This window comes from Coccinella septempunctata, chromosome 6 (assembly GCF_907165205.1).
Source record: "Coccinella septempunctata chromosome 6, icCocSept1.1, whole genome shotgun sequence".
Lineage (NCBI taxonomy): Eukaryota > Metazoa > Arthropoda > Insecta > Coleoptera > Coccinellidae > Coccinella > Coccinella septempunctata.
Genome location: NC_058194.1, coordinates 15,038,521 through 15,052,960, shown reverse-complemented (window position 1 = coordinate 15,052,960; position 14,440 = coordinate 15,038,521). Strand labels below are relative to the sequence as shown.

The 14,440-nt window shown below is 35.5% G+C and overlaps 1 protein-coding gene across 3 annotated transcripts; it reads left to right on the top strand.

Moving 5' to 3' along the window:
- Window positions 1–10,613: 10,613 nt before the first annotated feature.
- On the top strand, window positions 10,614–12,794 carry LOC123315556. Of its 3 annotated transcripts, none has more exons than XM_044901295.1 (2): window positions 10,614–10,752; window positions 11,066–12,794. In XM_044901295.1, exon 2 carries the CDS (start codon window positions 11,109–11,111, stop codon window positions 12,648–12,650), a length of 1,542 nt encoding a protein of 513 aa, XP_044757230.1. In that variant the 5' UTR covers window positions 10,614–10,752; window positions 11,066–11,108; the 3' UTR covers window positions 12,651–12,794. The 3 variants fall into 3 exon arrangements, with proteins under 3 accessions (XP_044757230.1, XP_044757233.1, XP_044757231.1); XM_044901298.1 differs by having other exon boundaries at window positions 10,647–10,779; XM_044901296.1 differs by lacking the exon at window positions 10,614–10,752 and adding an exon at window positions 10,791–10,890.
- Window positions 12,795–14,440: the final 1,646 nt, after the last annotated feature.

Here is a 14,440-nt window from a genome sequence, read left to right as displayed (position 1 = left end):
TGAACAGTAGTTTCCTCTTCTTCTACACTCGTCAGTTTCTGATAAGCCCATTCTCATCATATGCTTTCTAAAGGCGGAAATGTCCTGTGAGGAGCCGGTAAGGAGGCGTAACTTATTCTTACTCAGATCCAAATACTCCTTGGATCTTGCAGTTTTAAAATTCCGAAGAAATTTTCTGGAATAATGCATTCCTGGAAGATTCTCTCAGAGTGTTTCCTTTTTGGTTTCTTCCTTCTCTATCTCTTTGTTATAGGTGCATTTTCCTATACGAGAGAAAGGCTCTGGCCGAGTAAGTGGCGTGAGAGGAAGGTAAGGTATCAGTGAAATATACTGGGGTTTATGTTGGTTGTAACAACATGTTGAAAATACCAGATTCAGACTGGGCCTAAACTAAAGATATAACCATTTTTCTCATTTTTCTAATCTTTGAAATACAAAAGTACGATTTAAATGCTGTGCTTTCTCAAAACATACCTAAACTTAGTTTTGATGTTATGTACATAGTGTGTACTTTCTTCTTTTTGAACCAGCGGCGTAGCTACACAGGTGTAAGCCCAGGTGTCCACTGGAAGCGTATTCGAGCGGCTACACGCTCACGCGAAACGAGCGTTTGTAGCCGCTACAAAACAGGCGGCGCGGCGCTACAGAGGTTGTCCACTGGAGGCGGCTACGTGCGTTGATTTCAGTGTTGGAGCCGAAGGATCGTTCTCAATCAACTATTGCTTGTTGTTTGCGATGGCTGCAATTTTTATAGCCAAAATCAAATCGAGAATTCAACCATTTCTACTGTCAACCGAAGAACGGACCTTATATATTTCCCATCTACTACTGAATGAATCGAATTTTATTTTACTGACAATGCGATGAAAACAACGAGAAACAATTCTTCCAATGAGTATTCAATTGTTTGAACGACTCATCCAGAAAAACTATCCTAGGTTTCTTCCTCAGCTAATTTTTTGGTGGCCAAAAATGCGTGTTTTCGTTTTTTTTTTCGATTGTATCTCCCATGGCAAACTGAATATAAACAAAGCTCAATTTTTTTTATTATAGATCACTAAATTCTCGATTGAGGCGGCGTTGCTCAACCCGTTTCCATATTAGAGTATATCAATGTATATCAAAATTTCAGAGATATTGTCGTTGACTGTCCATGACCACGAAATGGTCTATGACGTTTTAAATCTGAAATCGTTAACGAAAAAATTGTATTTGTGTAATGAACGCGTGTTTTCAATCGATGTGAAATTTAATGCTTTACAACTTTTTTATACGTTTTTATACTTCTCTCATATATACGCTGCTTTCAAAGATTTTTCCTCGGATTTTTCCGAGAAATCAATATGAAATATAACATTTTAAAATATTTCAGGAAATTGTCCCAACTTTGGGATCCATTAGTGAGAAAAAGTTCACACTTGATCTCATTCGAGTCGATATCCGTATTTCTTGAAAACATATGATTGAAAAACTTAAAAAAACACCATTTCTTGGCCGCCAAAAGTTATGCTCAATTCCTTTGAAGGAAAAAAGCTAAGATGATTTCCAAGATGATTTAATTCGGTCACTGATGAAGCCATTTAAGCTTTTATAGGCACAAAATCCTTACTGAATCTCAATTTAATAGGACTGAAATGAATGAGCCAACGGGCGTGCACGCGCTACACTCGCTACAGATCCCATTTCAGGCGGATCGCGCGTACGAGCTTGTAGCCGCTTGAAAACGCCCGCTCGAAGTCGCCTGCAGTGGACAACGCTGTATTGAAATACGTTATTGGGATCTGTAGCGGCTTGCCGCACGTTCACGCTCGTTTCGCGTGAGCGCGTAGCCGCTCGAGTACGCTTCCAGTGGACACCCGGGCTAAGAGCCTGTCCAGATGCAGCGAGAAACGCGCGATTCACTACGCGCGTTTCGAAACGCGCGTGTCGAGATACTAGAGCACAGTAGATCCCGTCCACATGCACACGCGCGTGCAATAAAATCGCAAGTTCGACGCAAGCAATCGCAGGGATCTCGACTCGCGCGTTCTACGCGCGTGTCGAGATACTAGGGTCTCAATGGTAGCGTCCAGTACACATGCGTTGATTGCTGCGTGAGGACGGATTAAGTGAAATTTCGAAATGGAACTCGATAACGATATTGAACTTTCTATCGATGAAGTTGAAAGGGGATATGGAATCACCCGAATATTTCAATCGTATTCGGAAAAAATGTTGGAAAGAAATTGTTGATAGATTTTCTGAAGAAGGTGATTCAGAAGAGAAAAAAGAGCCTTGGATGAGTAAACCATTTTTATTAGTGCGCGAAGTAGGATTATACGAAATAAAAAAGTATTCCGTCACTTGGAAAAATACATAAATTATTAAACCATTTGATTTTGTCAGGGCAGTTAACTCGTTTACAAAATATTCAGCAAATCGGTCGCTTGTATTAAGTTTCAAACGTCAATGAGTTCTAAAAAGTGCCACTTTATATGTCAGAATTGCAAAAAGATAATTCTGTTGTGGGATATGGAATCTCCTGAATATTCCAATCGATGAGTACCTACTAAAAATACATGTTGGGAAGAAATTGTTGAAATATTTTGTGAAGGAAGTAATTCAAAAGAGAAAAAACCATCCACACTGGAAACCGAAGATTCAATAATAGGGAATACTGGACTGGAAACTCGCGTTTAGACGCGTAGACAAACGCTACATGTGGACGCAACATGAAATGATACGCGCGTAGTCAATCGCGCGTTTCTCGCCGCATCTGGACAAGCTCTTAGAGTGTGCAGTGCACTGGGGTCCTTGACTATAGGGTAGGTTGTCCTTTTATATCATAACAGATACTTTTTCGCCGCTCGTAGAACTGGTTGTCTTAAAAAACATAAATTTTCGATTTTCTATAATCATTTTCATCACTAGAAGTAGAAAAAAAACTAATTTGAATGTAAACAATTTCACAATGAATATTTTGATGCGCATATGATAGGCCACATCTTTTCCCTTCAATTTTTACAAGCTATTTCTACCTGAGTTGAATGAATTCACGAATTTTGTATAAAAAATGATGGGGAGGTGCGGAATGCTGAAATGTGATCTGACAAAAGTTTTCGTGGCAGTAATACTATTCCATGCAATTCCTGTAATCTCTGCAGAAGCTGAAAGATCATTCAGCAAATCAAAAATTCGGCTTAAACAAGTCTAGCTAGAAAAACTAGAAAGAGATTGTGAACATAATTGATTATTTTTTTAAGACATAAGTTAACATTTGTACATGAATAATCTATATAAATTATATTCAATAATGGTTTATATGTTTTTTTTTCCTCAATTTAATTTGTCGTATACATACATATATAAACGTTTCCATTCATTTCGTTCAATTCTCCAATAAAAACATTATTTATTCAAGTATATTCCTGGACTGCTCAGTACAACTGAATAACAGTACTCACGTAAGACGCTAAACAAAGAAACATGATTTACATTAGAATAAGTTTCAAGTTTCAGAATATTAAACTAGTTCCTGGAAATGCCCTCACCTTATCTACAAACACTTTGTACATTTTCTTCTGACAAATTCAAAAATATATAGAAAATAAAAACTCGTATTCAACACAATTACTGCAGTAATTTAGTTATTTCTCACGATACAAGCATACTAGGAGGGCGAATACAATTTATTTGATAAAACTTCATTTACAAAGAGTTCGAAATATTTTTATCATATATATTCTAAACTTTTTGGTTTACCCATGTATTCCCCTTTTGTCTCTATTCCTCGAGCAGCAAATGTACAATTACAAGTGGCAAAAAGGATGTCCGAATGTAATTTCACGTTTGTTCGAGAAAAAACATGAGTTATCTAGTAAAAGCAATGCAGTACAGACTGATTTGTGATGCTGGGGCCATCTGCGTACAGTACGTGACCACAGTTATAATTCAATGAAAGATAGCTAATTCGACCATTTTGTCCACTCCGCGATTTCTTCGGCCAAATTCATTTTCATTTGTTCCTCAAAAAAGGGTCCCTAAATCGTGACATGAATTTTCCGCAGCGTTGAAGGGAAAATTGGATTTACTCAATTAATTGCTACCTAATCGTTAATTTTCTTGAGCTCCCTCCGTACGTATAATTCCCCTCCTAATTCAGTGAACCAGCAATTCCAACACTTTTCTAGAAATATTCAAGAGATTAAAAGAAGTGTGTATTGCGGAAAAAATTCAACATTAAAACTTTCTCAAAATTAACCCGGTTTTCCTACTCTTCTAACCCAGAGTTTCCACGCTTTGCTTGGAGCTTGGAATCAATATAATTATGTGAAAAATGTATATTCTCTTTCACAATTATTGTCGAAAGCGAAGAGTGTACTTTAACGACCACCTCCTTCGCTCTCACCTAATAGTGAATTTCTTTGATTTTATCTAGCGAAATATGTGAAGTTACATATCACTTCTGTTCCCACATATAAATCTATGATACAATTAATGCAACAAAATCTGGTCACAGATTCTCGAGACAAAATTAGGATATATATTTTTTTATTTTTGCCAGGAGGCCCTTTCTTTCGGAGTTGCAGCCCCCTGAATTTAGCCCGTAAAAAGTAGTCTTTTCTATTTATCTTAGAATCCGGTCATCTCAAAGTGCTTTCTATTTTGGCGATGGACCCCCTTAAGACACTTCTTATGGTGAGTTTATGCAGAGTAACTAAGAACTAATACCTAAGAAATGGACCAATCTCATGGGCAGATGGCAAACACTCGCATGACATCTGTCAATTAGATTGGTCCCTTTCTTAGGTATTAGTTATTATGGTACCATTATAGTACCAACTCTGCATAAACTCACCATTACGGGGTCATATAATGCATCTGGACTTACTAAACATTGACCGCATCTTTGAATTTCTTCAACATTGTTAAATCTTTTTCGAACACAAGATATCTGATTATGACCATTACGTAGTTGCGTACCATAAAAATACCAAAAATTCAGAGAAACCCAACTCTTGAAACTAAGTTGGAGGCCATCAAATGAATATTTTTTGTTTCTTTATTGCATATTTACAATCTACTTATCAGTAATCAGTAAATGTTATGAGATAGTTCATGGCTTGAGTTGGGTAGGTTCTTTTCAATCTCTTCTCCATGAGGGGTTCGGTGAAAAGATTGCTTATCATAATATTTTCGTGATTTGTGGTTCGTTCCTTGTATTTGTTGATTCTTGGCTTTCTTGTATCTTTTATATTTGAACGCTTTGTAAAATAATTGTATTCTTCATATTTTCTCGCCGTTTTCACTCGACTTTTGATGTTCAAAAATAATTTGAATGATCCACGGATGTGTAGTCAGCAGGCCCGGATCTAGGGGGGGGGCAAGCGGGGCGCTTGCCCCAGGCGCCAGTTTGAGGGGGCCCAAAATCAACCAGAGGTTATTTTTGTTTTTTCTCGGAAAAAATTGATTTCCTAGTGCTAAAATCGAAACTATAGAATGGAAACATGATGAACCATCAATATGCCAAAAATCTTTATAATCAATGAGGGATCAATTAACTGCATATTATTCAGTCATCTACGAATGACTGAATGATTATAGAGTTAGTTAACCTAACCTAACTCTATAATCTTGGGTTAGGTTGAAAGATCAGATATGTCTACAATGTGTCGCAAGCATAGAGCCGGTAATTTCTTTGCCTGGGGAATTACCGACTTATCCCCATCTCATCTGGAACTAAGGGCCAAAATTTCCGATATTCTATGGACCATAACTTAAAAACTAATCCTTTCAGCAAAATTTTGTTTGCATATTCGTAATCTACGCCCTCGATTTAGTAAATACACCAATTTTGGTGGAAATCGCAGAGATCGAAAATTTTTAAAATTTCCCATTGCGATTTTTTGAAAAATATTTTTGGTTTCCAATCCAAACCAAATTCATACTGTAAACTAATTCGAGGGCGGAAAAATCATAAAATCTAAACTGTTCGCGGTAGATGAATGAAGTGTGTTTTTTTCTATTCGCAAAGGACCAATCTATCACCAAAAAATCAGCATATGACTAGTGCCTTTTTTCTGGCTGCTACAGCTCCTCAAACCAATTTTTTCGAAATTTTACACTAAAAGTGATTTATTTCTCAAAATACTGATCCTACAAAAAATCTAATTGTATATTCGTGATCTACGACCTCGAATTAATAAGTAAAATGACCCCGGTCGATATATGTAGCTAAAAAAATCAATTTGTGTTCGGAATAATTTCGTTCATATAAAGCGCGGGTAAAAACGATAGGCGGGCGCGGATTGCAAACGACATTCTTCTAAATACAAACTTTTTTATTTTTCGAACGATTTCAACCCGAGTCTTTTTTTCTACTAATACGAGGTCGTTGATTACGAATATGCAATTAGATTTTTCCAAAGATGAGTAATTTGGAAAAAAAATAACTTTTAATGGAACAATGGAAAAAAAATAAGAGTGATTTTTTTTCCAAAATACTTATCTTAGGAAAAATCTAATTGCATATTCGTAATCAACGATCTCGTATTAGTGAAAAAAATAACTCGGGTTGAAATCGATGACGAATATGCAATTATATGTTTCCTAAGAACCTTAGAGGGGGGGGGGGGCATTTTTGCCCCGGTCAGAAAAAATTGTAGATCCGGGCCTGGTGTAGTGTCACAGATTTGGCTAGTTATTCTGTAGGTAATTTTGTTTTTCCGAGGTGGCACAGCTCATTATGAAAACCTAAAATGACTATATCATATTATTAGGGCCAAATAGGAAAAAATGGAAAAAATGGTATAGAAAAAAGAGTTTCTTTTGACCTCAAGAATTTAATATAAAATATTTGTACGATTCAAAGACTCACCATGTATATACATATCTATATTTAGATTTAAAAAAAGTTTGACTCTTATGAAAAAATTAAAGAGGTCGTGTTTATATGTGTATTTTGATGTAAATTGTGTGTTTGTTGGTAAAATTAATTGCATCAGAAAACTTGGTAAAACATGGTGTAGATACACTGAATAATAATGAATAATGCTCACGCCTTAACAGGGGGCAATGAATACAATAATAATAATAAATTCAGATGCATAAAATCCGCCGATATGAATATCAACAAGTGTTACAATCTGAATTGGACTAGTATAGCCAATTTGACATAGTCAGAACAACTAAATGGAGAACGTTCAACCGAAGAAGAGCAGATGCTGACCATGGTTTCGGTCTCATTTGACCTCGTCAGAGCACTGAATAATAGTCAATGCAGTGCGTCAATTTGCAAAGGCAATATGTCGGCTCCCATGCAAAATCAGATAAAAATGCAGAAGATGGTAAACTTTGGTTCATAGGGGAACATTCTCAATACGCATTGTTTATACAGTCGGTTCGGTTCCAATCAGAATGTATCAACCCTGTGAGCGTGATGACAGCAATCCCTAAATTCTTAAATAGTAAGGGAGGTTGAGAGACACCTTGTTTTGAAGCCCTTTCCAAAAATGCCAGCGAAAAATAAAAAAAAAGTAGAATGGTTACAACAGTAAGAGTTGCAATGAAATCTTTCATTGCATTATTTCCATCTGGAAATAATGAAAAAATTTTTACTATTATATAAAAAGTAATTTTTATTCGGAAATTATTGAATAATCGTTTAAATTCTCAGGCTATTATCCATCTTATAAATTTTCATGCGCCAGTCCGAAGATCTAGATTGCCGGATAACTTTCATTTACCCCTGGTACATACGAACAGCGCAAGGAATTCTCCATTGTTCAGAATGCTGCATCACTGCAATGACCTAAAAACCCATATTGATATATTTTTCCAAAATGAGAAAACGTTGAAGAAAGTGTTGAGAAATATGTTCATGTCCTTTCATATGTTTAAGAGACTCGCTTTCTCATTTATGTCCTTTTTTTCTCTTCTGGTTACTTCATCATTGTCACTGTTATTTGTTTATATTAAGAATAAGGCACTTTTGTTATAAATTTGTTGTAAACACTTATTTAGGTGTTAAATCACCTGTTTATATTCCATGGTGGGAAATAAATAAAAGGTTTTCAAAATGTTGTGTATTACTTTGTACCTATTTTCAAACTCTTCCCTTACGTTTTGGAAAACTTAAGGTTGAATTTTTAATTCTTCCACATCTTGATATGAGGCTGTGTTTTATACACAACCGAGGCATTCAATTGACCCTCTTCTACCAATCCATTTCTCTTCGAAACCATTCCTCCTCTCCATTGTCTCACTGGATGAAAGTAAAGAGGTGGAGCTCCATCTATAGTTGCTATTCTCACCAAGTTGATCCTCTTAATTTGCTGTTGTCTACGAATCTATTATTTCTTTGAGCAGATTGATAGAAGAACACCGATTGATTGGCCATCACGCTCCCTAGACTTGACACCTTTAGACCTTTAGTTTTCCAAAGCGTAATTTTGGAAACAGGTTATATTTTTGTCTACAAAAAAATGGAAAACATTTTGAAAATCTTTCAGAATAAAAATTGATTGTTATCAATCGTATAAAACGCCTCCCTACGATAATACCTGCTTACTTACAATTATGAGAGATGACGTCAAAAGGCTCCCTTAGATCCAGCTTGAGCGACCCAAAGATTCCAAGTTTGACTCTGTCTGCCACCGGACAGTCACAAAAGATGTGCTCAATGGTTTCGTCTTCCTCTATGCAACGCCTGCAGAATGCTTCGTTGATGATGTTGAGTTTGTGTAGGTGAGCTCTGAGTCTGGAACTCTGGAATGTCCCTTGATGACCGACATTAAAGATCTCAGATTGGTTGTAGAAAATCCTAGCCAACGGTTGGTGACTTTACTGGGAGGTACCTAGATGGACATGAGCTAGGAGCGCAAACTGGGACGATTGGCCAATACTCCCATATCTATGTAAGACCCTCATCGTTGTGATAAAACAGATCTGTTCCATCCAGCTGTTATTTAATTCGTTTCCTAACTAAAGAATTACAAAATCCGATAGTTGGTTCCGGCTTTGTGAATGGTTTTTTCTACATGGAAAAACATATTGTAATATTCTGAATAATGATCCTCCCTCTCGCTAGACTAACTTTCAGGGAAATCCACTTCGCGTGGTATGATTCTGTGCCTAAATTTGTGATATATTAGCAAAACAAAGGCAATTAGATTTTAGATAAGATTATAGGAGATGCGATGAGGCCATACAAACCTTCTGTATAACCCCCTGCTCTGTTTACCACTCTGGAAGTTAGGTCTAAGAATATTCACTCTACCTTCCAAGGTGCTATCACTTATCTTATTGTTCTTGTTTCAAGAACTCCGTGCCCAAATGGTGTACCCTTGTCACAATCCAAATTAGTCCATTCATCGCGATTTGGGAATATCATGTTTTAAGAGCCTGTCCAGATAGTCTTTCTGGAACTTATATGCCTCAGACCTATATTATCTCTGTGACCACATCCATAAGGTCATTATAGTTATATAGTGTGCGAATACAACAAGGACGACAAGGAGATAAAGAGGGCTCTGTTGAAGACAACTGTATATAACTTTTGTTATATACAGTTGTCTTTTTGAAGCGGCCTTCATTCTTTTTTACATGAATAAATGGATCAAGAATGTTTGTTAGTTTTATGTGTAATTATGGTACTAGTCCTTTACAAACTCATTTACATATATTTGAATACTATTGTATATTTGCTTTTTTTCTTTGACGTTTCCTGTATCTTGATACTGAGAATAATTAAAATTATTATTATTATTATTATCATTATGAATAAAATGCCCAGTGCAATCGCCTGTTTTCACCTCTCTCGCCCCCCTAAGACCTACTGGCCGCCTCACGCCTCACATTCTAAGAAATTAACAAGATATGCGACAGGTACAGGATGACCTCATGATACTGTTTTAGTATCATGGGATGACCTGCATGGAGGCGTTGTCCTTTTCATGTGCGGTGATCGGTGCTCTTGATGGATTTAATTTGAAGTCATTTCTTGTTCTTCTATTCTTTACAAATTGCAGAAATGATTTTTCTGATAAACTAGTTTATTACAGCTATTAATAAGGTGTTACACACACAGCCTTCTAAAGCCGTGTATATACGGCTGTGATACACATTAGGATAAGATGGTACCATTCCAATACATTGTTTAATTGGGTGGCATCTATGAGGCCAAAAAGAATATTCATAATATTAATTGCACCGACAGTCATTACCCAGCAGCAGACATTCACAAATATTTTGAGTTGTCCGCATAAAGATAACGGCTGAAAAAGTTCTCCTGAAGAAATAGAGTGCACCAGGTAGGTAACCGTTTCATTAAGCATGAATATATCGACTGAACGATATATTCGGCTGGATAGCATTGCCCTGTGTATTATAAAACTTTTTTCGCATTTTGTAACTATAACCCAAATACTTTTAGTTTTTTTGCATTCCTAACTGTTAGGTATATGGATATGGAAAGTGTTGATTGAAGTAAAACTATGTATTTCAGTTATCTGGATCAAAAAGCCATTAACAGACTAACAGTAGATATGTAACTGTAAAGTTCAAAGATCCTCTTCGAAAAATTCCATCTTCAATTCTAATTTGAACATACCCTTTGCCAATGACGGCAAGGTTCTGTGATTCTCAAGGTCTTTTCTGTTTTCTGTAGATTTGTAGAAGTTGAAAAGTCAAGTCCAAGTGCGGATTCAGTTAATTGTTATTTGTTTATCTCAATTATCTCGTTGTATAAAATAGAAGGTTCGATGAGTTATTGAGGTGATTATTTTTTTATCAGTTACATAGGTAATCAAATCATTCATTTTCAACTTGTGAACGGTTGGTAGTTGGAAACCGGGGAACCCCCTGCCTGATGATGAAAGGGTGCAAAATAATTATTTCCATTTGAAGCAAAAAGTACGATTTTTTGAATACATATATAGTTTCAACAGATTTCTAAATTAAATCAGATACTTCATTTCTAAGTAAAACTAAACAAATTCCAGCCAATAAATTATTAACAGTGCAGGTTACAAGCACTGGTTGCAAAATAATTCAAAATATGTTTTAGTTATACCACCTTCTATTTCAGAATTGATTTCCACAAGACAACTTTGAGCCATTCTTCGAGCAAGATGTCCACATTCATCTGTAATTCAAAATTCCACCCTCTTCCTGATTTTCTTTCAGATAAAGTGCTGTGTAATAACTGTAACCATTTTTTATCTGTTCCCCCAATTTATAACTCAAATAATGGTCATACAATGTGTGGTCGATGTGTTGATATGAAAAATCCACAAGGCATAAGAAATGAACTGTACGAAACTCTACTAGAAATGTTATCTTTTCCATGTATGAATAAGCAGTATGGTTGCTTAGAATTTCGTACAGGGAAAACTATGTGGAATCATGAGGTCACCTGTTCATACAGAAGGGTCAACTGTCCCCTTGCCATAACAAAATCTTGTGATTGGGTCGGAGATGTAGAAACTATTTTGGAGCACTTTGAAGATCATCATTCTATGAATTTAATGAAAGAGCCATCGTTTGAAGTGAATTTTCTTGATAACTTTGAAGATGTCAGCATGTTACCATATTCAGACAGTTTGTTCTTAGTTAGGAGGCATGGTGATGTAGACAAAAACAAATTTTGGTGCTCTGTTCAGGCTATTCAGAGAAATGAGTTCGAAAAGTTCGAATACTCCTTATCATTGAAAAACCCCGTTTCTGGTAAGATTCAGAAATTTGATGAAAAAAGAGTTAATAGTTTGAGTGATCAAGATGGTTTTGAAATAGAAACAAATAAGGTACAAAAATATTTAGAGAAACCTGTGATGATTATTGCTACAATAGATATAATTGAGTTTAAAGAAGACTCTAATAAGGGTATAGTCAAGTCGACCAGCTTATCCAATGTGGACATGGAAATGTTAAAAGCCATTGAGTGTCCTGTTTGTTTTGAGTATATGGTGCCACCTATTTTCCAATGTGAAATAGGTCATAGTATTTGTGGAAAATGTAAGGGATTAGTAAGTCAATGTCCAACATGCAGAAGACCATTTGGGGATGCTCAAAATTTTGCAGTAGAAAACTTAACGTCTTACATCAAGTATCCTTGTAAAAATTTAGAGAAAGGCTGTGAGTTTGTATCAAATGCTAAAACTATAAAACAACATGAAAGTTCATGCCAATTTGGTGCATTTAAATGTCCTACTTTTGATTATACTTCCTGTTCATGGAGTGGTTTACGTCAACATATTTGGGAACATTGTAAACAGAAACATAAAGATAATTTGATAGAATGCTATTCAGTGAGTTTACCGTTTGACCCAAGTGAAGAAAATGAAGATGAAGATTGTTTCATAATCAATTATATGAGGAATGTTTTTGTTCTACATTGGAAATATTTGGATAAAGTTTTTTATTGGTCAGTTCAACTAGTTGGACCTTATGAAGAAAGCAAAAACTACTACTTTGATCTTGATATAATCGACAGAAGTGGAAGAAATCTGAGAATTTTTATGAGGGGATCTTGTGAAGCTTTTAGTGGAAAGTGTTCAGCTTTTGAAGACAATAAGTCATTTCTATTTTTAACACTAGATCAAGTAAAACCATTGATTAATGATGTATTTGCATTTAAGCCATCAGTTTCGAGATATCCATCAAATGCTGATTGATGTGATGACAGTTAGGAATTATTTTTTATATAAGAAAATTTGCTTTGAATAACCTGATCAGTTGGTTTTGTTCGTTACTTATGAATACATGTGAAGAAAAGTTATTCTGTTACAATTTTGCTGAATAAAAAAATATTCTTGTTTTGTATTGAGTGTGACTAATAACGGAAGAGGCTACTACTTTAAATGGTGATTTACTCTAGCGGTATTAAGTCAAATATGTATGAAGATTTGTAGGGAATTTTATAATTTACAACTTTTAAATTATACTTTCTTGGACCGTTTTTTTTTTAACCAAAAAAAAATCAGACGCAATCGGTGATTCCAGCTAACACATCTAAATTGTGCCTCCTCCCCCCTTATAAACGCCCCTGCTTTAAGGAACGGCAACTTCACCACCTCAAAAGGGCTCTAAATTTGAAAGAAAATATACCCAAGCCGTAAGAACTATGAACCTGTATAGTATGGAGAAACCCACTCCCCGAACTTTCTCCAAACAATGCCACCCTGGGAAGTTAAATCGGAGACAACCTGTTGTCTGTTGAGCTAAACTGATAGCAATTGTTTTAAATTTGCCCAGAATGCTTTGAACCACGACGTTAGTTTGATATTTGCTTATTGTTTTATTTAAGGGGTTAGGTGGGTTTGAAAAATTCAAGAAATCGATTTTATTTTTCTTATCTCATTAAAAAATACAATTTGTTCAAACTATTCTCCTTAAATTTGAAATCGATCCGAGTAAAATTCTAAGAGATAGACCCTTCCGAAGTTCCGCCATCAGGCCACGTCAGCGTAGCGCTTTGCAGGTATACGGAAGTAGCTGTGTAGCTTTTGTTGGTCGGTCTTTCCCACTTTTTTTTCACAATTCAAGGGAACTCGAACATGTTAAGTGTGCCCGAACCAATGGTTATATATAATTTAAAAAAAAATTTTTTTTCGCATGTTTATTTCAACAACGCGTTTATCTCAGAACTCAATTTTTCAAGTCTATGGACATGATTTCTCGAAAAGTTGTGAAGCGATTTTGTTCAAATTTTGCACACATGTTTCAAACAACATTATCTAGTCATTGAAGGAAATATTTTTTTCTTTTCAATTTTTTTCGAGCCAATACATGACGAAAATATGACCAAAAAATGTGCTTCTTTTGATCAGTCTGCCAAAAAATCAACTTTTAATTCATTTTTTTTCCTTCGTCCACTAACGAGATTCATCCATGCACTAACGAAATATTTTTGGTTTTTCGATTTTAGCAATAAATGAGATGCGCTGTCTACGGCAATAGCATTTTTTTTGAGACGTCAAGAGATATGGGATACTAACAGCTGAGTTTTCGGAATTTTTGAATAAAAATTTCACAAAATACTGTTCGAATATGTATCTTTATTGATATGCTGAATTGTTCGAATAAAATTCATATATGATTGTATATTGTTATTAGTTATTAGAAAAAAATAGTGGAAATTCCCTCTCTTTGAACCACTGAAACCCACTTAAACCCTTAATGAAGGTGAATGATTGCTCAATTTTGGAGGTAAGGTTAGCTTGGGTTAGGGCAGCGAAAAAACCATTACTTTCATGGAAATTTCATCTGCAGACAATATGTCATTTAACTCTCAAATTGAAGTTTGCTTGAATCGGGACTCATACCAATATGGATTTTAATCTCCTACTGCATCCAAGATAAAACATCAAAAAATCTGAGATGGGTGCAATATCGCATTCCAAGAAAATTTCAAAGCATCATATATGCGCTGTACTACTTTTATGAATAAAAAATTACCTTCAAA